General features: G+C 47.7%; 1 protein-coding gene across 1 annotated transcript in view; it reads right to left on the reverse strand.

The window, feature by feature from the left end:
• The window catches only part of RBM19 (RNA binding motif protein 19), a 102,099-nt gene that overhangs the window by 22,083 nt on the left and 55,134 nt on the right, over positions 1 to 24,882 (reverse strand). The window contains exons 22-23 of the mRNA XM_035098192.3: positions 7,890 to 7,995; positions 2,914 to 3,034 (exon numbers count right to left, since the gene is read on the reverse strand). Of these exons, the coding sequence (XP_034954083.3) occupies positions 2,914 to 3,034; positions 7,890 to 7,995 (227 nt within the window). The remainder of the gene's footprint in view (positions 1 to 2,913; positions 3,035 to 7,889; positions 7,996 to 24,882) is intronic.

Here is a 24,882-nt window from a genome sequence, read left to right on the forward strand (position 1 = left end):
TCAGAAATGCATTTTGCACTCCGTAGTGTGCGGGGGTTTGCTTCTGTTGCTCTATGCATACCTTAAGGCCGGCCCTACCATTGGGGGGAACATTAGTGGGGGACGTTTGGCCCATCAAATGTTGCTGAACTACAATGCCCAACATCGCTGGCCATAGGCCGACAGAAATGGCCATTCATATGGAGGGCTAAATGCTCCCCACTCCTGCGTTAGGATAAGTGAGGTGGCTGCCTCAGGTACGATATGCTGGGGGGTCGGGGTGGGCAGGGAGTGGTGGCGCGGTGTCAGAGAGCAGAACTCTGGCTACCATGCATGGGTTGGCCTGTCCACCCTAAGCCGGTCTGCTGTCTTCAGGTATGGTGGAGGATGTTGCCCAATTGTAATGACATCAGGTGTTGGAAAGGATTGTCCAAACTACCTGTCAAAGTCAGCCTGTAGGGCTAGCAGGGTGGAAGGAAGATAGCGACTAAGCAGGATCGAGCTCTCTGCCCATCAGCTGGTGTGCAGGTAGTTCAATCCTGCTTTCTGCAAGGTACAAGTGCGCTGGTGAGTTTGTTGCAGGGAACTTGCTCGTGTACCTGAAACAAACAGGATTGATTCCTCCACTTGCCATCTCGTGAACAGAGAATTCTAGCCTGCTTTCCGCAGGAATTGTGTATGCAATGTGTGGTTTTGGGGGGGGGAGCTTTTGGGGCCATATAGAGAGGCGTGGTGAGCCAAAGCTGACCCACAGGGCAGAGGTTCAATAGATAGATTGATTCTGAGTTGCCCCCCCCCCCAGGCCTCATCTACCCAAGATCCTGATTCCGTATCAACACCTTCTTTGATCTTGTGCAGATTCACTCAACCTCAACTCCACAGTGGTGGGGCCCCAACGTTTACAACAGCATGCGTGGATCCCTTTTTCATCCTGATGACCACATTCCCCTTTGGGCAAACTCCCAAGGGCCATGTGTTGGTGGTGGGTGGGGCCAGAGACAAAAGTGGGCGGGGCAACAAACACAAAAGGTTATCTTTGTGGTTTCAGCGAAGGCCTCTCTGTATCCTCCCTCCAGACAAGCAAGGGGCTTGACATCAGCTCTTTTCCAAGAAGTGCAAGGTGGGCAGGGGGAGATTGAGCCAAAGGAAGACCATTGATCTACGTCTTATTCCCTGTGCTAGGTTGGGGGGGGGATGGAGAATGAGAGCCTTACACTAATATTTGCCAACCAGTACATTTGCACCTGTCAATGCTTGTCGATAGCTGCGTTGGACAGCAGTTTCCGTCTCTGGCCCTGTCAATGCGGGGACTCTGATCCAAAGAGACTAATCCACTGCTCCTCAGAGGAGCCTTCTCCCTTCAGTGGGATTGCCGCATCCCCGTCAACAGAGGCAGAACAGCAGAAACAGCGGCTAACTGGAGGGAGCTATGCGGGGCTTTGTGAATCCAGGTTTGGGAAGGGAAGGAAGACCTTGCTGGTGTAGTGGTTACGAGTGTTGGACTAGGATCTGGGAGAGGCAAGGGTTCGAATCCCCACTCGGCCAAGAAGCTCGCTGGGTGGGACCTTGACCCAGTCCCTGCCTCTCTCAGCATAACCTACCTCACAGGGTTGTTGTGGGGATGGGATGAGATGGGGGAGAAGCCTTCTTGAGATGAATGGGACCTATCTGCTACAAATACAGTCGTACCTTAGAAGTCAAACAGAATCGGTTCCGGAAGTCCATTCGACTTCCAAAAAGTTTGAAAACCAAATTGTGGATTCTGGTTGGCTGCAGAAGCTCCTACAGCCAATCAGAAGCCACGGAGGCCCCGTCCGACGTTCAGCTTCCAAAAGAATGTTCGCAAACTGGAACAATCACTTCCGGGTGTGCGGCATTTGGGAGCCAAAACGTCTGAGTTCCAGGGCGTTCAGGAGCGAAGGTACGACTGTACTCGACGCCTGAGACAGGAATGTAGGAGGCTGCCTTATACTGAATCAGGCCATCAGCCCATCTTGGTCAACGGCCCACACTGACTAGCAGCAACTCTCTGGGGTTATACTGAGTCATACCCTTGGTCCATCTAGCTGCACTGTCCGGTAGCAGCTCTGTCTGCCTGGTTTCGGGGGTCACTCCTTAAATGAAGATGCTGGGGATTGAACCTAGGACCACCAAGCTGCAGCCATTCCCCAAATAAATATCCACGTGCACAACCTAATTCGAGCTGTGGCAAAAGGGCAATAGGGCTGGGGCAAAGCTTGAACAAGTTGAGAGAAGAACCATTCCCTATGAAGAACAGTCGAGGGAGCTGGGTATGTTTAGCCTGGAGAAGAGAAGACTTGAAAGGTGATATGATAAGCAGCTTTCAAATATCTGAAGGTGTATCCCTTGGAAGATGCAGCAAGCTTGTTTTCTGTTGCTCCAGGAGGTAGGGCCCCAAATCAAGTTACTAGAAAGGCAATTCCGACAATACACTAGGAAGAACTGTCTGACAGTAAGAACTGTTCAACAGTGGAACAGCCGGCCTCAGAAGGTGGTAGACTCTCCGTCATTGGAGATTTTCAAACTGAGGTTGGGTGATTTTTAATATTTAATGCTGTATTGTTTTAACACTCGATTGGGAGCCGCCCAGAGTGGCTGGAAAGACTCAGCCAGATAGGCAGGGTACAAATAAATAATAATAATAATAATAATAATAATAATAATCCCTGCATTGCAGAGGTGCAGAGGGCTGGACCGGATGACCCCCATGGTTTTCTTCCAATTCTACAATTCTGTGATTTCATTATTCTAGGTGCAACAATCTATTGCCACAGCTCGGCCCTGACAGACAATGGCTTGCAGGCTACAAAAAAAGCGGTATACAAATTCCACTAAATCATCATCATCATCATAACCAGTGGAAACAAAATCAACAGAAATGACAACTGAAATAGTACATATGTGCTACGGTACCGTGAAAATGCTCTGCCGTTTTCCGCCTCAGGGCCTCCACTGTTTCCTCCGAGTCAGCCCATTCCAAGACCAGCCTCCGGCCGTACAAATGAGTGCTGTGGCAGAGGGCGTTGAAAGCTCTCTGTGGAAAAAGGAAGCAGGAAGTACGCTGTTCAGCTTCTTTTAAAGAAAAGTTGTCACCGCCTCACCTCTCTCGTTCTGCCCTCCCCACAAATGCAGAGGTCGGTGGAGCCCCGGTGTGCACCAAGTTTCCTCGGTAGGGGAACCGAATTGGTTCAGCTGGGCTTCCTGGTAAAGGAGCGTTTTCGGAGAGACAAGGTCCATCACAAATTGAGCCATGTGAAAGATAAAGGGGGGAAAGAGGTGCATTCCCTCCCCCCCTAAAAGGGCGTTTTCTGATAGCACCTTTCCCCAAAAGTATATGTACACGGTCTGCATTGAGTGACAGTGGCTCTCTGGGGTTTCAGACAGGGGTCTCTCCCAGCTCTACCTAGCGAGGCCTTGGACTGAACCTGGGATCTTCTGCATGCAAAGCAGATGTTCTAACCCAGGCATAGGCAAGCTCGGCCCTCCAGATGTTTTGGGACTACAACTCCCATCATCCCTAGCTAACAGGACCGGTGGTCAGGGATGATAGGAATTGTAGTCCCAAAACATCTGGAGGGCTGAGTTTGCCTATGCCTGTTCTAACCAGGACACATCTGAAGGCAGCCCTGTTTAGGGAAGCTTTTAATGTTTAATAGATTATTGTAGTCTACTGTTTTGTTGGAAGCCGCCCAGAGTGGCTGGGGAAACCCAGCCAGATGGGTGGGGGTATAAGTAATAAATAATAATAATTATTATTATTACTACTATTATAACCACTGAGCTATGGCCCTCTCACTAGGATACACCTCATCCTTGTGGACAGCATAAGGAACTGCCTTGGACCATCTAGCTTAGTAGTGTCTACACTGACTGGCAGCAGCTCTCCAGTGTTTCAGACTGGGGACATTCCCAGCCCTACCTGGAGATGTCACCAGGGACTTCTGGAACACAAGGCAGGTGCTCTACCACTGAGCTTTGGCCCTGCCCCTTCCTTGGGCAGAGAGAACTCCTGCTTTTCTGCCGCACTTGATGTGCTGGAAGTTCTCCCGAGCCCTAGGGTGGAAGAGCCTTTGATGGGAGAGCTGCCGGTGGAACATCCATCTCAGAGGCGGCCAGGCCTGGCATTGTGTCATCAGGAAGATGGCAGAGTTTATCACAGAAGTGATGGGGTGGTTTGGGTCGCTTCTTGCAGACAACGCTCACTGTAGGTAGGCAGAAAAGGAGCCAGCTGGGGCTCGAGGGAGGAGGCCTTTCTTGGAAATGGGAACTGTAGGCCTTCCCTGGGCATTGGAAAGGGTGCCTTTGCTTGACACTAGCTGTGTCCTCTTCCGGAGAATGGGGGTACTTTTCCCCCCTTTTGCTTAAGGTTACCTTCTCCTCCGGTTGACATTCCTTGCAATGCCGCAAGCTTGCGGTTGTTTTTATTTGCTGCTGCTGTTGTGTGCGTGTTTTTAAATGCCGATTTTCACACCGAAATGTTACCCAATTAGCAGCGCAATGTGTTGGCTTAAATAAACACCGCTGTGGGGTGGAGGGAGAGAAGAGAAGGAGGAGGAGCCAGCTGCGGGGAGATGCAATAGCTGTTTATGTTGGCAGAAACCACCGTCGTCCCGGCCCTGGCAAGCAACTGTGGCTCTAATTGTAGGCTCTCATCTATTAATTTGTACTTTTTAATTTCACACTTCCCAGCGCCGCGTGCGAGAGAGAGAGCGCGCGAGGTTGTGTTGCACAAACCTGCATGCACATGAAGCCTCGACAGCTGGGTGCCACCAGATTTTCGAGGTCTCACCCAGGTGGAGTGTCATGTCAGTTCCAAAGCCCTACCAGCTTCCATTCAGCGTTTCGCAGCCTTAAGAACAGGTGGTAGGAATGCTCTTGGAACTATATTGCACCAGTGGTGGTGTAATGGTTAGCATGTTGGACTAGGACCAGGGGGAGCAGGGTTCAAATCCCCGCTCAGCCACGAAGCTCACTGGGTGAAATAATAATATGTGCGACTCCATATTTAGCGAGAGCAAGAGCTAAACAGAGCTTCGTGATGCCTCTGAATTTCCATCCCTACTTGCAGAAAGGCGACAGACTTCTGGGAAATGATACATGATGAATTTAAAAAGATGTTTAAAATAGTCATTCCCAAGAGGCTTGAAGCATTTCTTCTGGGGATTATAGGGGCAGAGATTCCAAAAAAATCTTTAGGTATGCTCCTACCATAACCAGAATTCTGTATGTGCAGAAGTGGAAAGAAGTCTCAATGAAAGAAGAATGGATTTTAAAGTTAATGAACCGGGCGAAGATGGCAAAGTTGACAGCAAAAATAAGAGATCAAGAGGATGAGAACTTTGTTGAAGAGAGGAGATTCTCTTCAGACTATTTGAGAAAAGAACTACAGAAATGAAATGAAATCGCGAGCAGGATATTTGAATAATAGGCAAGGGAAGGAGAATTAATAAATGATTTTAATACAAGCTATAATACAATGGAGAATAAATGGCCGTTGTGGCAGCAGAGAAAGGAATGCAACAGGAACATCACAGAGAGGGAAGCCAAAATGTAAGAAATTATTATATTGAAAGGGAATTGAATAATGTCAAACTTTGTATATAAAAAAACAAACACCAAATAAATAAATATTAAAAAATGAATTTCTGTTCCTGAGGGAGGGGGAAATTGTCCTTTCCTTAATGTGCACATGTATCGGGAGTCAATCTACATGCAGTGCCCAGCTTCAAATATCTGGCTTACTCTTTGTGCTGCACGTTTTATTTTTAAAAATGCAATATACAAAGCATCCGTAAACATGGGTGTACAAGCAAATCTCCACCTGTCAGCCTGTTCTGTCTGCACTGGGGCTTAAATCCCACACACCTTGGGGGTCTTGTTGGCATGACTGTACATGTAGCTCACAGATGCAAGGAGGGAGGGAGGGAGGCAACTGTCCGGGTTCCAGAGCTGCCATAGATCAAGGAAGCAGGCCGCCCGAGTTCACCTCCCAGGGGGACAACAGCTCACCAGATCTAAATGCTCTTAATTTGGGGGACAGGGCCACTCTGCCTCTCAGCTCCCCGTTGCCCTATTAAATGCTCGGCCCAAAGAGCCTGGAGGCAAAGACCATTAGCAGGACACAAAAGGCAGACAACATTAGGCTGTTGATAGATTTCCCATTCTTCCTAAAAAACAAAGGCTCATCAGTGCTGGGGTGGAGGACGTTCCCTGCAGTGCCAGCTGAGCTCCTCCTGCTGCTGCTGCTGCTGCTGGGAGAGGTCTGTGCCTCACTCCTAAAAGGGCGGTTTCTTGGTCCTTCGGAGCAGCTGAGTTTTTAATACTGCCAGCGCCAGGCCTCCGCTCTGGGCAGCCACACAGACTAGGGCCAGGGAAAAGAGGAATGCTTTGCAAAAATGATGCCGAAACAGATCCCATATTGATATCTTTTCCTGGGGTAGCCAAAGTAGTGCCCTCCAGATGTTTTAGATCAGGCCCGTCCGACTCTCAAGAGAATGAGATCTACTCCCAGTATATAAAAAAAAAACTGGCAAGGGGGCAGCACAACATATGAACAGGTTGCTTATAGATGTAGACTTTGTTCAGACATTTGGAACGAGTTTATACAGAATATAGTAGGTTATTATCAATCATACACATATTAGGACAATAATATTACAGTCATACCTCGGAAGTCGAACAAAATCCGTTCTGGAAGTCCATTCGACTTCCAAAACATTCAACTTCCAAAGCATGGTTTCTGATTGGCTGCAAGAAGCTCCTGGAGCCAATCGGAAGCCGCAGAAGCCCCATCAGACTTCGGCTTCCAAAAGAACGTTCAAAAACCAGAACACTCACTTCCAGTTTTCGATCATTCAGGAGCTGGAACGTTCAACTCCCAAGGCGTTCGGGAGCCGAGGTACGGCTGTATTTATATTTCTATACAACAATGTATGTAAATGTAACCGATTCTATTTGGTGTATTATACTACATCTTTCTTTCTTAATGTATTTTTTAAACTTTCTTCTCTTATTTATTTTTCTTTCATCACTTTATTCTCTATAACTGAAATTCTTTTAATAAAATATTAATTTCTTTTAAAAAAAAGAGGCAAGGGGGCAGCAGGGGGAGCCTAGAGGTGTAAATGACTATCAGACTTTTAAAAGGCTGGTATTGCTGGCTCATGTTCATCTGTTTTGTTGAATTAATTAAACTGAGTAGTTTTTATTGGATTCTGCTGCTGCTGCTGCTGCTGCTGTCACCAACAAAGCCCAGCCCCCTTCCTCCTCTAGGCAGGGCGGGGAGAAGCCAGGAGGAGGGAGGGAGGAGGCGCTACCGGCACCGCTGTGTGAGGGAGAGGGAGCAGAGGGAAAGGACGCCCGCGATCCACACGGTGATTCCTGGGCCGTCCGCAGGCCGGATCCAGAAGGCAATTGTGCCTCATCTGGCCCGTGGGCCTTAGTTTGCCAACCCATGTGATACCCCAACGGGATGCCCCCAAGCAGCACCTGTGTGCAGGAGAACCTCTCCCCACTTTTGACTCCCAGCACTGGTACTCAGAGGCATGCTGCCTCCATCAATGGAGAGAGAACAAAGTCATCATGGCTAGCCACCCATAGTCTTCTCCCCTGTAACAAACTGCTTATCGGAAGTAATTCGCTCCGATTCATTGGGAGGTGGATTAGGCGACCCTGGCTTTGGGCCTGATTCGTTTGCAGGGGAAGTTAGGCAACGCTGTGCCCAAACAAGTGTGACCCCCCACACTTTCTAGGGAATTTCCCCGTTACCTTCCTTAATTGTCCCGCAAGAGCGCCAAATCCGCTTTAAATGCACAGGTAGGATTTGCCGGCACGTGACTGAATCTCACCCCAACATCAGCCACAGACCGGGAGCGCTTCTCATTGCTCACCTTAGCGTCCTGCTTTGTGAGGAAGTCCACGAAACCGAAACCACGGTGCGTTCCTGTTCCAGCCATTTTCTTCGGCAGGCGAACGGTTTTCAGTTCTCCAAAGGTACTAAAGGCAGGGGATTGGGGAGCAAGGGAGAGAACAGGAACAATAAATAAATAAATCAAAAGCAACAAATAATCAAGACCATAAAAGGGGGGGGGGTTACCTCCCTTTCAGCACATGCTCATAGGCAGTGTTGGAAACTCAAGATAATCTAAACACCAAACCTAGGTGTCCAGGCACCTTTTTTGCAGTGTTGTTGTTGTGATTATCATTTCTATACCGTATCACATTTCAAAGAACAAATCTCAAAGCAGTTTACAACACACTGAAACATCAGATAAAACCATACAGAACAAAACAAATTCAAGCTTGAAGGAAAGTATTTCAGATCCTTCTCTTAGTGACGTTTTGCTTTCCGCCGTCGCCGCCCTCCTGGCATCCAGAGATTCCTGTGAAACGTTAGGAAGGACTTTCTAATGGTAAGAGCAGTTAGACAGCGAAACTGACTCCCTCGAAAGGTGGGGGGCGGGGGGGGGCTCTCCTTTACCAGAGGTTTCTAAACATGGACTGGATGGTGGCCTGTCTGTGATTCTTGAGCTGTGATTTCTGCATCGGAGATGGTTGGATTAGATGACTCTTGAAGTCACTTCCAACTCTACAATTCTATGATTCTAATGCATGGACACAACCCACCCAACTGCTAGAGCAAGTGCCTTCCTTACAGTGGATGAATGTTGGATATGTGACCCACAGGCTGAAAAAAGACATACACCCCCAGCTCCACTTTGTAGGGAAGCGAGTTCTCTCTTAGGAGTGTAGACCTATAAAGCCCAACCCAACCTTTTTGAATCGACTTGAATCGACCTTTTTGAATCGACCCCCCCAGCCCCACTTTGTAGGGAAGCGAGTTCTCTCTTAGGAGTGTAGACCTATCAAGCCCTATCACAACCTTTTTGAATCCACGGCCCCTTTGACCATCTACATTCTTCCTTCAGCACCCCTGTGGGGCTCAGGAGCCCAGTTATGTCACCCCTTGCCTGCAGAACTGTCAGCCTCTCACCCTTTTTTGAACACCCTCCCTTGCAGAGCGCTCCCTCAGCCTCCTCTCTTCTCCCCTCTCCTTGGGAGTCCTCCAGGCAGCTGCTGCAGCCGTCCCTGGTCCCTGAGCTTCCAGCCCCTGCCCCAAAGAGAGGTGCCTCATCACACTGCCCCACAGGGGCCTTGGAAGAGGATGCCCCCGGCTTTGGTGGCCCACCGGAGACTGACCAAAGGTGAACATGTGGCCAACACCTTACTTTGGGAGGCAGCAGTGGCAACAACGGGCGCAGCTGGGCCTTCTTCGAGGAAAAATTCCCCTTCAGCAACGAGCACTCAGCTCCCAGACAGGCCTTGCACACAGCAAGCACAAGAAAGGCCAGCGCAGCGCCTGCCCGCCCGGCCTCCCACTTGTCTGTCCATTCCCAACAGCAAAGACTGGTGGACTGGCTGGGCTCCCTCGCCCGCTTGCTTGCTTACTCTGATGCTGCCTCAGCTCCTGGCAACCAGCACCCCCTGGCCAGCCCCAGGGGCACCATTCACACATGGAGCTTGTAGCCAGGGCTGCTGCAACAAACAGCTGTGCAAGCCTTTGGGAGGCAGAGACTTGAGAGGGCATCAGAGGAGGGAGAGAAGGAAAGAGGGACAGAGGCCAGTGTTGCCCGCAGCACCCCTGACCATCATTCACGGCACCCCAGGGTGCCACAGCACACTGTTTGAAAACCCCTGCCCTAACAGATTAGACAACTGGGCCAAAGCAAACAAGATGAATTTTAACAGGGAGAAATGTAAAGTACTACACTTGGGCAAAAATAAAATGAAATGAAAGGCACAAATACAGGATGGGTGGCACCTGGCTTGAGAGCAGTACATGTGAAAAGGATCTAGGAGTCCTGGTAGACCACAAACTTGACATGAGTCAACAGTGTGATGCAGCAGCTAAAAAGGCCAATGCAATTCTGAGCTGCATCAATAGGAGTATAGCATCTAGATCAAGGGAAGTAATAGTACCACTGTATTCTGCTCTGGTCAGACCTCACCTGGAATACTGTGTCCAGTTCTGGGCACCACAGTTCAAGAAGGATGCTGACAAGCTGGAACGTGTCCAGAGGAGGGCAACCAGAATGGTCAAAGGCCTGGAAACGATGCCTTATGAGGAACGGCTTAGGGAACTGGGTATGTTTAGCCTGGAGAAGAGAAGGTTAAGGGGTGATATGATAGCCATGTTCAAATATATAAAAGGATGTCATACAGAGGAGGAGGGAGAAAGGTTGTTTTCTGCTGCTCCAGAGAAGCGGACACGGAGCAATGGATTCAAACTACAAGAAAGAAGATTCCACCTAAACATTAGGAAGAACTTCCTGACAGTAAGAGCTGTTCGGCAGTGGAATTTGCTGCCAAGAAGTGTGGTGGAGTCTCCCTCTTTGGAGGTCTTTAAGCAGAGGCTTGACAGCCATATGTCAGGAATGCTTTGATGGTGTTTCCTGCTTGGCAGGGGGTTGGACTGGATGGCCCTTGTGGTCTCTTCCAACTCTATGATTCTATTGTTTTGAACTGGTTAGTTTTTATTGCTTTGCATTTTATAATGTAAATGCTGGGTGCCGCCTCGAGTCCCAACTTGGGCGAAAGGCAAGGTATACATGCATAAATAGAGCCCAGTGTGTGCATATGGTGCCGGGGAGGAGGGGCAGCAGCCTACCTGCCCCATAGATTTTAACTGCTCTCCTGCCCCACCTAGAAATTCCACTGTGATGTCTGTCCCCCATCCTCCCCCCCTCCCGCTGCCAAAAAACTAGTCGCTTCTTTGCCAGGTCTGCTTCTCAACACCTATGCACAAATTGGAAACAATTAATATTTAATGCATGGGCTCCAGAATAAGAAAGGGGGGGGTATTTTTCTCCAGCAATCTCCACGCTAGCGGGGCGGGGTTCGGGGGGGGGGGCGGCAGTTGGCTGGGCCAGTGCACCGGCTGGGAATAAACGCGGTAAAGTGCCGTAAACGCTCTCGTGAAATGATAGAAGCTAAATCCGGGGAGTTAACCTGCTGCACCGCCAGCATGACCAGGCATCCATCTGCCGAATTTCCTCGGGATGTGCCGTGTGTAAGTAGGGCATTATGAAGCCTCAAAATGAATCCGCACGTCTCCCTCCTCCTCAGAGCCTTCCCCCCTTCTCCCTGCCCCCCTCCCTCCCTCTCCCTCTCCCTTTTTCTTTGAAAGCAGCATTAAGGGAAACACAAAACAAACTAAAACAAGAAGGGAGAGGCAGCCGCGGCCTCGGAGAATCAGCGGCGCTGTCGGGAGGCTAAAGCAGCGGGAACCTTGTGCGTAATCTTCCAGGAGTCAGGGAAGGAAGGAAGTAAACAAGAAGCCGAGGGCCTTTGTTGTTAAGCGGGTCATTGTTGGCTGCAAAGTTGCGACTCCTACAACACCCCTTCGGGCATTCTGCCGGCATGGAAGCACAGTGCATGATTGACTTCGGAGCCCTTGATAGATCTTTCACCCCCATTTTCCTATGATCTGCCTCTGAAGCCATCTTCGAGTGTGGCAGCACCGACCCGTCGGAACTCCCTGCCTGTTGACACTCCTTTTTGGCACTGATTTAAAACATTTGTCTTGCCGGTCTACCAGTCACAGAGAATGTTTACATATGTTTTAATCTCTCTCTTTTTAGTTTACGGATTTTTTTCATTACCCTTTGAATGTTTTTTACGTACTGTATCTGTATTTAACTGTGTGTTTTTTTTAACTGATAAGGGCCAGTACAGTATACAGTGGAACTTTGGACGCCGAACGCCTTTGAACTCAAACATTTCGGCTCCCAAACGATCAAAAACCGGAAGTGATTTTCAGAAGCCGAATGTCAGGCGTGGCTTCCAATAATATTTATATTTAGTTTTGTATACCTATTAAGTCTTTTATTGTTAGTAATTCTTAATCCAATTTGTCCATGTATTGTTCTTGTCTTTGTCTGTCTAGGAGCTTAAAGCTGAAATAAGGTTTGGTTTTCGAACTGTTTCAGGAGTCGAACGGACTCCTGGAACGGATTAGATTTGAAAATGAAGGTACGACTAGTGCTTAAGCATTTTGGACTAGGACCTGGGAGACCAGGGTTCAAATCTGTACTCTGCCCATGAAGCTCATTGAGTGACCTTGGGCCATTCACTGTCTCTCAGCCTAATCAACGTCCTCACAGGGCTGTTGTGAAGAATAACTGATGAGAAAGCGCGGAGGACCATGTATGCCACCTGGACTTCCTGGAAGAAGAAAAGCTAGGATATATACGTATACAGTTGGTTAGAGCGTGGTGCCGATAACGCCAAGGTTGCAGGCTTGATTCCCATATGGGGCAGATGCATTCCTGCATGGCAGGGGGTTGGACTAGATGATCCTCAGGGTCCCTTCCAACTCTACCATTCTATAATTCCACGAAATAAATAAGTAAAATAAAAATAAATTTTAATACCTTTTTTTTGTAAACGGCTTTGAGGTATTAATACAACTAAGCAGTATATAAATTTTGTTAAATAAGTAACACAGAAGCAAATACATTTAAGCCAGCAGTCATCAGCCCATCTTGGGGCGGTGAGTTCCAAAAGCTAATTCTGCATCATATAAAGAACCGGTCCCCTTTTTCTGCCCCGTATCAAGGGCTCGTAAGTCACTCATGGGGGTATTTGACCAGCGTGTGAAACGACCCCACGTATGCAGTGATGCAGAAGCAAAGTTTCTTCATACGTCAGCTAAACATTGTGGAGGAGAGTATAGATGCTGTGAGCCACAATGGAGGGGGTAGCCAGCATGGCTTCCTGCGGTCCCCCACCCCTCCTTACAAGGAAGGGCTGTTGTTTCTTGTCTGAACCACTCTACAATGAAGCTGGTGAGGTTAAGAACCTGGACCCAAACACTGGTGGCTCTTGCTAAACTTTGCCTGCAGGGAAAGGACCTGGGGTCCCTTAGACCCTTGGGCAAGGAGCTGTATTTTGGGGACACCTCCCCCCAAAAATTCACTTTACTTTGTGCCGCAGTGTGAGAATGACAGGAAGCTTCTCCTGCCTTTGATCTCGCAAAGATAGCAGCAGCGCATCACCACAAGCATATGTCATACATCCCACAATCTGATAGGCTATTTGTGTGTGTGCACAAACACACACAAGGGTCCGCATCCCCCGGTGGGGGCAAGTTTTGCCAACCCCTAGGCATGCCACTGTTTGTCTGAATCAAGCCCTTTCAGGTCTACATCCAAGAATGTAGCCACACTAATCTCTGGAAGCAAAACAGAGAGGCCTCATCCTGACGTGCTGTCAATTCTCCTCTGCCACGGCCACAAAGATTGTAAGCTTTCACTTCCGACTTTCGGTGACATCCGAACCCAGATGTACCCGGTAGATTGTGGTAAGCCTCAAACTTATGATTTAGGTTAGTAAAACAAAGACAGCTTCTAAACGATGGTTTCCGCCAAAGGGATTTAATGGGCACATGGCAGAATTTGTTTTATTTTTCTTCATCCTGGGTTTTTTGAGGGTTTTCAAGCTGCCAACAAACAATACAAAGACAAGATAGTGCTATAAAACTATGCGCAAATTGTCTTCACCTGAGAAGGGAGTACACCAGAAAGACTATAAACCAGGCATCCGCAAACTTAGGGCCCTCCAGATGTTTTGGACTACAATTCCCATCATCCTTGACCACTGGTCCTGTCAGCTAGGGATCATGGGAGTTGTAGGCCAAAAGATCTGGAGGGCCACAGTTTGGGGATGCCTGCTATAAACTCTCAAAAGGAGTACACAATTCCTGTAAGTTTGAGCCACATTGCCCTAAACCATAGTTATAAAACTAACCCCGGGTTTGGGTTAGTTAAAAACAGCATCCTCTTGCCCAATATTCTACTCGTCTAGATGCAAGGGATTTTTCCTTCTTTGAACAGAAGAGTGTTCAAATCATGACAGCTCCTGCTTCCAATTTGAAGCGGTACAGTCCTCACCCGAGTTGATGACCTCAGTGAGAATAAGGCTGCAGTTATAACCCAAAAGTATATATGGGGAGGGGGGGAGGGAGGGAGGGAGAGAAGGAAGGGGGGTGGTTTTCGGAAATCAGCTGTTTTCTAGGAAGGCACAGCAAGGGGAGAAGATTCCAGCAGGCTTTCTTGCAGCGAGCCAGGGGGAACAATGGGGCAACCAAGGACTCCTTGTCCAGGGACACCCCCCTCCCTCCCCCACTGTGTTGATAATTAGAATCCATAACATGGCCATTGACATCCCCAAGCTGCGAAAAAACGGAGGGGAGGGGGGTGCTTTAATGCCCCCCTTCCTCTCCAAGCCCAAGCGAGCCACTAACACCTCTCTTTTCCAATTACGATGTTCACCTTTTGAGGAGTGGGAGGAGGCACCAATTACCCTCTCCAGAGCACAATGTGCCCTGCCTGTGAAGAATAATTTATGTTTTGATCAACAAGAAGAGTTCTCACGTTCCTAATTTGTTTTGGGATTGGGGTTGGGCTCTGTGCGCACATGAGTAGAAAGGGTGTGCACGGGGGTGGGGGGTGGGAGCCTCCCCCCCCCCAGATGGAACCCAGGAATAATTATGGGCCTCTTGAGCTCTGGCAGCTAAAATGTGCACAATCCCGTTTGTATGCAGATGCGCGGAGGTGGCAATAGGGAGGGGGTGCGCTTGGATACAGTGTGTGTGTGTCTCTCCGTGTGTGCGCATGCGCAAGGCTGGACAGTAATCTGTTAAAGTCTCCTAGCACTGCGCATGCTACTCAATGCATTCAAGCGGCATGCACCACAACAACCCTGGCAACAGAGATGCAGTGTGGTGCGGTGGCGAGAGTGTCGGACTAGAACCAAGGTTCGAATCCCGAGCACAGAAGCTCGCTGGGTGTGACCTTGGGCCAGTCCCTGCCACTCAGCCAAACCTACCCTCGCAGGGTTGTCGTGCGGATTGGAGGAGAGGGAGCCACGTACGCCGTCTTGAGCTCCTTGGGAGGAAAAATGCGGGGTATGAATGCAATAAACAAATAAACAAAATGTGCGAATAATTTATTTATTTATTAATAAATTTAATTTATTACTTATTTCTTACTATAAATTTAATAAATACTTAGAAGAATACAACAACCAGAGGTTCTATCAGAGTTGGGGGAAATTTGGCGATTACATGAAAAAGCAATGTCCATCACTGACGTCTTGGATCTACTTCTAATGTTCCGTAGTGATTTAAAAAAATAAAAATTGTATAGGAGTTTAACGAGGAAATATTGCGTACAGTAATAACATGAAGGGAAATTGGGATTGCAGTAGTGATGTATGAGAATCAAATAACCCGGGATGATGACAAGTGGAAGTCTATTTAAGAGAGAGGAGTGAGTGTTGGATTTAAGATGTTACAAGAAATTGTATGATTTGATTTACTTGATTTATGTAATTCATGTTAAGATATGCTAAAAGTAGGGGGAAATATGATATGATTTGATAGGTGTCGAGAGATAGCGGTTATATATATGTATTTGCTGGCTTTTGTATTAATTGATTTTATTTATGTTATGAATGTGTGTTGTTTATTTCTATGTTTTGTTTTGAATTTCAATAAAGATTAATTCTAAAAATAAAAAATAAAAGAATACAACAACCTCCAAGGATTTAATCTGCACTGGGGAGGTGTGGGGGAACCTCTTCCAGTCTGAGGGATGTGTTCCTTAGAGCAGGCATCCCCAAACTGCGGCCCTCCAGATGTTTTGGCCTACAACTCCCATGATCCCTAGCAAACAGGACCAGTGGTCAGGGATGATGGGAATTGTAGTCCAAAACATCTGGAGGCCCGAAGTTTGGGGATGCCTGCCTTAGAGGGCAAGCTACTAGGGTGCTGCTTGCTAGGGGCAAAAGGGGGTGTGGCCAAAGGCAAAAGAGGTGTGGCCTGAAGACCAGAACAGAGAGCCATGGAGGGTCACATTTGACCCCTGGACCCAAGGCTCTTCTGCACCTCCGACACATACCTATTAATAGGCATTATCCAATATGCATTGTGAGAGGCACAACAACTAAGCTGCGTTATGCAAGAGAAGGCCCTCGGGCCTAGCTAGCCCAGAATGGTTTCTTTCTTCTTCTTTTTTTCTGACAGGCAAGTGGATCTGAGGGGGGGGCGAGATTTTGTGCTGGCCACCATGGCTTCTTCCACCTGCCTTGCCCCACCCTCCAGGCCTAGGAGCCTTTCCTAGACCGTGACTTTGAGGAAAGCAGGAGCAGCTGGGAACAGAGGAGTACAGGGGTTATTTTTTAAAAAATAATTTTATAAGTTGTGTGTCCCTGTTTCTCAAGTTGACCCTTTTACATGGTTTTGTATGCTTTGTGGTATTTTATGAATTGTGACTTGCCATTATTGTGACTTGTAATTCTTTATTCTAACTGTTAGGCGTAAACTGTTTAATTACAATTATTTGTTGATATTTAATTTTACTGTTTGCTTTTATATTCTAATGGATTACTGAATGTTTCTTTATTTGATATGAGTTGTTTATTTGATATAAGTTGTTGATTCGATCCAAGTTGTTTTATTTATTTATTTTATGTAAGCTGTTTACAGTGGTACCTCGGTTTATGAACACAGTTGGTTCCGGAAGTCTGTTCATAAACTGAAGCGTTCATAAACTGAAGCGAACTTTCCCACCGAAAGTAATGGAAAGTGGATTAATCCGTTCCAGACGGGTCCGCAGAGTACTCAACCTGAAGCGTTCATAAACTGAAGCAAACTTTCCCATTGAAAGTAATGGAAAGTGAATGAATCCGTTCCAGATGGGTCCGCGGCATTCGTTAACCGAAAATTAATAAACCGAGGTGTTCATAAACCGAGGTTCCACTGTATTTGATATAAGTTGTTGTTGTTAAAGCTATGTTTTTATTGCAACTTTTTTATTTTTTGCATTAGATCAGATTGTTTTGGGGTATGTGATCTTTTGCTGTCTATTTTGCTGTTTCTTCAGCTTCTAAACCGCCCTGTGTATGGTATAGAATATAGAAAGGCGGTGTGCAAAGCAAAATTGGGGGGGGGGGGGAATGAAATCTGCAGGGTGGGTTGCTCACCCAGTCCTGCAAATGCATGCATTTATTTAACAAAATTGCACTTGACTGCAATAAAGCCTCAAGAGTGATTTACAAGCGTGCACACACAAAATTACCTTTTTTAAAAACAAAACAAAACACCAAACGGGTATTTAAAAACGTACATAGGAATAACTGCTAGATCAGGCCAATGACCCATCTATTCCAGCATCCTGTTCTTACAGTGGCCAACTAGATGCCCCAATGGGAAACACACAAATGGGACCTGAGTTCCAGAGCACTATCACCCACCCTGCACTTTGCAGGAACTGGTAATTCAGAGGCGGTCACTGCCTCCAGCTGTGAAGGAAGAGAATGGGCATCAGGACTAGTAGCTGATATGGCCTCTTCCTCTATGGATACGTCCAACCACACAGCTTTATTGTGGTCCATAAACCCAAAATGCCCACCTAGCAGTTCGAAAGCACATCAAAGTGCAAGTAGATAAATAGGGACCGCTCCGGCAGGAAGGTAAACGGCATTTCCATGCGCTGCTCTGGTTCGCCAGAAGCAGCTTTGTCATGCTGGCCACATGACCCGGAAGCTGTCTGCGGACAAACGCCGGCTCCCTCGGCCTATAGAGCGAGGTGAGCGCTGCAACCCCAGAGTCGGACACGACTGGACCTGATGGTCAGGGGCACCTTTACCTTTAAACCCAAAATACATGGATATGTCCAACCTTCTCTTAAAACCACCCAAGTCAGTGGCCATCACTGCCTCCTGTGGGAGTGGCAGAGTTTAAACTATGCGCTGGCATGAAGAAATACTTTTCTTTTTGCTGTCCTTAACCTTCTCTCTCTCTCTCTCATATACCCCACAGCTTCACGGCTGCCGTGGCTGCGCCTTGTTCTCCGATCTCCCTTCTCCTGCATCTGCCATCTTCCAAAGAAACAATCCAAAGCAAGAACGCCAGGATGGAGCCAGGGAGGGGAAAGAAAGTTTCCAGCCAGCTCTGGAGGATTTAAAAGGCAATCCAGGAGTCACAGATGGCAAACGAGCCATTGGAACAGATTTGCTCAGCAATTCCACTTCCCCAACCTGCCCACCCCCCCAGTCTCCGTGGCACATTTTGCGTTCACAACAGCATGCATGGGACTTCACAAGTAAAAACAAAAAACCAGAAATGAAAAGAACAAACACATTCCGACGACATAAAGCGCTCCCCTCCATAAATCTTTATTATTAACCTGATTATTTGCAAAGCGTTCTCCTCCGATGTGGTACAGAAGAACAAGCTGATTTTTTTCCGCAACAGGAAGAAGCAGCCCATTCAAATCGTTTGTGTGTGTGTGTCTTCAAGCTTAGCAAAGGATGGTGAGAGCTGCCTTGGGAATAGGCTCCCTCCTCAATCACACCCTCCCAAACCAGCCATGGACTTCCCTGAAGGCAGTGGCAGGGCAGCTGCAAGTTGCCACTTTAAAATCCAGTGTGGCATAGTGGTTAGAGTCCTGGACTAGGACCTGGGAGACCAGGGTTCGAATACCAACTCAGCCATGAAGCTCACCGGGTAGGTGAAATTGGGCCAGTTATTTCCTCTCAGCCTAACCTACCTCACAGGGTTGTTGTGAGGACGAACTTTTTGGGGGGGAGATAAGCATGTACTCCACATCGAGCTCTTTGTTGGAAAAAGTGGGATATAAATGCAACAAACAAAAAAACAAAAGCATTTCCAAACCACTTAAAATCTAACCACCAGCAGCCATATTCTATTTACTTATTTATTCACTCACTCACTCACTCATTCATTCCTGCAGGGATAGCTCCGTCGGCAGGGCATGAGACTCTTCATCTAAGGGTTGTGGGTTTGAGCCCCATATTGGGCCAAAGATTCCTGCATTGCAGAGGGCTGGGCTAGATGACCCTTGGGGTCCCTTCCAACTCTACCATTTGTTCGTTTGCAGATTTAACAAAATAAAATATGGAAATAAAAATAATGAATAATAAATGAATAATACTAAGTGACAACCCCCCCCCCAAACTCGCCACCCATTTATATTACAGATACTCTCGATACATGAATTGTAAGCTCAAGTTAATATAAGCCCCCCTGCACATCCCATAGGTTATTCACACGGAGCTGATGTCTACATGAAATTTGTTCAGACGTAGCCCGGGCAGCAAGATCCTGAGACCGCGCTACGTCTCTGTTTTAGAGGCCTGTGAGATCGGAGGGATTTGAGCAGAAACGCAGTGTTAATGTTAGTTTTCAAGAAGGGAGAAAAATAAACATAGTGTGGCGATGCTGAGAATTAAATGCTGGCTTTAAAAAAAACGAAACGAAAAGAAAACACTTCTTTATTTCAAACAAAGCCCAGGGGAAAAGCAAGTTTCAGTTCTACGGCTGGCAGAGGCTTTGTGGGCCTGGATGAGCTGTGATTTGCAATCCTGCAGCCCCCCCACCCCCACTCCCTGTCCCTGGCGTGGGGGTGAAGATGGGCTTCATCTCTGCAAAATGCATCCCATTGCCACAAAATCTCTCTCGGTTTTTTTAACCACCGCAAAACAGCACCACCCGCCCCCCTGCAAACTATCTTTAAACATCTCTGCTTTGCACCAATTGGACGATTAGAGAGGGATAATAGCTGCTTTTCTCCATCCTATCTCATCCCTTTCTTCTCAGAAGGAAGGAATGAGCGTTCCGCCCAATAGGGCGAGCTTTTTTTTTTTCTGCCAAGGTTCCCATCCACGGTCAGTACCAGCCCCGTGGCGTAAGACGGTTAAATGAAACCTGCAAGGCAGAAAATGCTCTCTCTCCCCACCCCTACCCCCCCAAAGGCCCCCTCCCCTCCCCCTGCCACCCCACCCTTCGCTCTTCAGATGACTCCAGTTCAGCTAATCCCATTACAAGAAAATAACGTGGATAATTCAAGCTAATGAAATCATTACAAGGATGCAGGCAGCCAGAGGTGGACATTGAGAGCTAATTTAAACACTCTTTCTCCAGCATCAGAGCAGGAAATATCTGTAGGTGGAGGAGAAAGGAAGGAGGAGGGGAGGGGGAACCCCCTAAAAAAAGGCAGCCCTCCTCTCTCATTATTGCAGGGATCTGGGCAGCAAATTCAAGGGGAAATGGTCTGAACCATTTCTCTCCCCCCCCCCCCACTTCCCCATATTACTATGATCACGGTCATCAATAACGTCTCCTTGGTAACCTCAGATGGGGAAAATAATGAATGAATGATGTGCAAAAAGGAAAGGGTGGGAATATACCTCCTGACACGCTACAGCAAGCCTGTTCCCCGTCTGCAGGAGGAAGGAGCGGAAGCTTTTCGACATAGCCAGACATAAGAACCGAAGAAGAGGCTACTGGATCAGGCCAGGGGCCCATCTTAGCCCAGCAGCCTGTTCTCACAGGGGCTAGAGCCAGATGCCTGGAGGGGAGACCTCAAGCAGAAACCGGGATTCAGAAGCACTGCTGCCCAATTGTAGGGGCAGAGCGTTGCCCATCATGGCCAGAAGCCGTCGATAGCCTTGTCCTTCGTGAATTTCTCCCATCCTCTTTTAAAGTCAGCCAGGCTGATGGCCATCACTGACTCCTGCGGAAGGGAGTTCCGCAGTTTAACAAGGCACAGAGTCTTTAATCTTCCAGCGTTTGGCTTCAGTGGATGCCCACGAGTTCTCATGTTGCGAGAGAGGGAGAAAAACCTTTCTCTATCTGTTCTCTCCATGCCATGCATGGTTATATAGTACATCTAAGTCAGGCCTAGGCAAATTCGGCCCTCCAGATGTCTTGGGACTACAATTCCCATCATCCCTGACCACCAATCCTGTTAGCTAGGGATGACGGGAGTTGTAGTCCCAAAACATCTGGAGGGCCGAGTTTGCCTATGCCTGATCTAAGTCCACTGAAATCCACAGCAGAAGCCTTCTCTGATTGATTGATTGATTGATTGATTGATTGATTGATTGATGGGATGGAAGGATGCACAGTGGTTTATGATGAACATGCAACTCTCATCCACCTGCAACTACTAACATAGGAAGCTGCCTTATATTGAGTTGGGCCTGTGGTCTATGTGGTTCAGTATTGTCTACACTGACTGGCAGCTCTCCAGGGTTTCCAGGGAGGGGGTCTCTTTCCATCCTGCATGGAGATGCTGGAGACTGAACCCAGGACCTTTGGCATGCAAAGCTGATGCCTTATCACTGGGCTACAGCCCTTCTCAGAAAGTGGCTGGATTTCACAGTGGTTATGACTGGGTTTTCCTGGTGTGGGTTTGAGTGTAAGATGACTCTACTCCTGAAATGTTACAGATGCTACCAGTTCTACTGGAGAGAGGATGCAGGAATGAACTGGAGGAAGTGCTATTAAAATGCACTGAGTGTAGCCTTTCAAGAATCTCAACTTTCCTGGACGTAGTTGGGGCTGTGTTTTTTTGGGGGGGGGCTGTGTTTGATTGCTTGTATTTGATTATATGTTGTTCTTATATTCAACTAATAAAACATTTAAAAAAAAGAATTTCAACATTTAATTTAAAACAAAATACAAAAAAAGCCAAGATGCTAGTCCTTATCACTGAGAAGATATTCTGGAATGTGGATCAGCACAGTCTGCTTAAAGGTAAAGGGGCCCCTGACCATCAGGTCCAGTCGTGTCCGACTCTGGGGTTGCGGCGCTCATCTCGCTCTATAGGCCGAGGGAGCCGGCATTTGTCCGCAGACAGCTTCCGGGTCATGTGGCCAGCATGACAAAGCTGCTTCTGGCAAACCAGAGCAGCGCACAGAAACGCCGTTTACCCTCCCGTCGGAGCGGTCCCTATTTATCTACTTGCACTTTGATGTGCTTTCGAACTGCTAGGTTGGCAGGAGCTGGGACCGAGCAACGGGAGCTCACCCCGTTGAAGGGATTCGAACCGCCGACCTTCTGATTAGCAAGCCCTAGGCTCTGTGGTTTAACCTCAAACTGGAAGGAACAAGCCTTTGTGAAGCAGTTCTCAAACAGCTGCCTTGGAAAAAGGCATGGAACAGCAGCAGCAGCAGCAGCAACAACAACAACAACAACAACAACAACAACAACAACAACAACAACAACAACAACAACAACCTCACTGGTTTGCAAGATATCCCTTTAAAAATTTAAACAAAGTGTTGTCGTGTCAGAAAATAGCAGAACTCTGAAGAATTGGGGAATTTAAGTTATCTAAATCCACCCAGCTTGCACACTGCATATTGCCAATGAATCCAGGATGAAAGTGTATTGAATAAATAAAATCTGTGCATTCTAGGTGCGTGGTTATTTTGCAAATCCTTTAATGCTTTTCTGCTCTCAGAATTCCCACCCACCCCATTCCACCAAGCTGCAGCACTGGCAGTAACAAGATTCTAGACAGAGAAACCAGCACCATTTCGGTTCCTCCAGTGTTTGAAACTCCCATTGTTCTAGGCGCATTTTGCGACAGGGAATTTCATTAGCATGAGCAATTTCTGAGCTCTGGGCGCAGTACTGCGCCTAAGATTTCAGATTAAAACTGCAAAGTGGAAAGAAAGGAGGACCTTTTTCTGCCTCCCCACTTCCAGCTACTCTCTGAAGACTGGAGAAGAGACCCTCTTAAGAATATTAGGGGGGCTGGCATGGGAATGACTAGATCATGTTAAAAATGAACATAATATTTTAGCTGCAGTTCGTTCATTTTCAGCTTCATATTCTTGTTACAGTATTTAAAAAGCGCGCCTAGACATTCCGCTGTTGCGCCCATAACCTAGGTTTGCTGTGCCATTTAGCTCCTAGCTTTCATATCTCAGTTTCCAACACTGGCCTCCTCCTCTCTTTGAAATGTTTCTGTTCCGGCTGGTTATACAAGAACCTTGCACCTAAGAATTAGTGCCCATGCTTACTTTTTTTCCTCCTCCCTCCAAACCCGTTTTCCTCTTCTGCCAACCTGAGGGGAGGGACTGTCTTGCTAATGAAGCTTCAGAGTTAACAATGCTTTAAATAAATGTAATTCAGTTTCTTAAAATGGCACAAACTATTTAAACCTTTCAGCCTCAGAGAAGGGGATTCATGCCCACTTGTCCCTTGATCTGTTGTTGGACCCCAACTCCCATCATCCCTGATGTGCCATGTTGGCTGGGGCAGATGGGAGTTACCTGTAGCTGCCTCCCTTGTTAGAAGAGCTTCTGTGTCACTTGGTAAAAACATGGCGTTGATAACGCCAAAGTTGCAGGTTCGATCCCCAAAAGAGACAGCGGCATATTCTTGCATTGCAGGGGGTTGAACTAATATCAGGGGTTAGCAAACTTTTTCAGCTGGTCCACTGTCCCTCAGACCTTGTGGGGGGCTGGACTATATTTTGAAGAAAAAGAATGATCAAATTCCTATGCCCCACAAATAACCCAGAGATGCATTTTAAAGACCGTCCGTGGGTTGGATTTAGAAGGCGATTGGGCAGGATCCGGCCCCCGGGCCTTAGTTTCCCTACCCATGGACTAGATAATCCTCAGGGTCCCTTCCAACTCTACCATTCTATAATTCTAAACCTTCTCCAGTTCTGCTCTTTGCCAAAAAAAAAAAATGCTCTCAGCTCTTTCATGATTAGTTTAAGGAACTTCTCAGCCACCTTCAAAGTGCAAACATCTTCCCAGCGTGGCGAGCAGTATTTAAACATTTTGAGGCAAACATCAAAAATTCACCATTAAAACAAGCAAACAGAATCAAAGCAAACCATTACAAAATGCTAACTCACACTTAATGAAAACAATTTACAGGAGTGGTGGTGAAGCTTTTCCAGCCCAAGGGCCACATTCCCATCTAGGCATACCTGCCAAGTCCCGGACTGCAGAATTCAGGACCAGCAGCCGCGTGACACCAGAAGTTGTGTAGACGCAACTTCCGGTGTCACTTTGCCCATCTATGGGCACCAAAAATGGCCGCCGCCGGCTTCGAAAGTCGCATCTATGCATGTCCGGAAGTGCGTAGACGCAACTTCCGGTGTCACTCTGCCCATCTATGGGCACCAAAAATGGCCACCGTCGACACCGGAAGTAGTGTCTACACACTTCCGGACATGCGTAGACACGACTTTCGAAGCCGGCGCCGGCCATTTTCGGTGCCCATAGATGGGCAAATCAGGGGGGGAAAGGCCGCCGGCAGGAGAATATAAGGGAGAATAAAGGGAGACGAAGTGATACGGGGGACCGCCAGGAAAAGGTAAGCAAAAAGGGGGTTTCCCGGGGGAAACGGGGTACTTGGCAGCTATGCCATCTAGGAAGACTTCCAGAGCCACATGGTTGGGGTGGCCAGAGGCAAAAGTGGCCAGAGCAATGGATGAAAATGTTACCTTTGTACAGCAGGCCAGTTTCTACACACAGCCTTCTATACTCCCATAACGGCAAGCAAGAGAGTCACACCACTGGGGTTTAAGAATGCGTCCCAGCCAGGCAAAAAATCTGGGAGAGTATGGAGAAGGTTCTGACAAGGGGTGTGGCCCAAGGAGAGTCCCGTGGGCCAGATATGGAAACCCAGAGAGATCCATTTGGCCCTCGGGGCTGAGGTTCCCCACCTCTGACATACAGCAACACAAATGAATGAAAAGCAGATTTGCTTCTTGAAAATCTTCAAACCACAGCTGAAAGAAAACAAGGAGGGAGTCGAGTGTAGCTCTGAGGAGGGAGTTTCACAAATACAGAGCCACCATTAAGAAGGCCCTGCCCCTTGCAGCCGCCATCCTAACGCCCCATTGCTTCTACTCAGAAGGGGAACAGAAGCAATCACGCCTCTTCGACTGGGCTGTTTGCAAAAGCTTGGTGGCCAAGCACCTGAGACTTAAGATGTTTTCAAAGTGTGTGGCCGTGTTTTTGCTTTTTGGAGGTTTTATTGCTTCA

The sequence above is a fragment of the Zootoca vivipara genome, chromosome 16 (genome assembly GCF_965207765.1).
Source record: "Zootoca vivipara chromosome 16, rZooViv2.hap1.1, whole genome shotgun sequence".
Taxonomy (NCBI): Eukaryota; Metazoa; Chordata; class Lepidosauria; order Squamata; family Lacertidae; genus Zootoca; species Zootoca vivipara.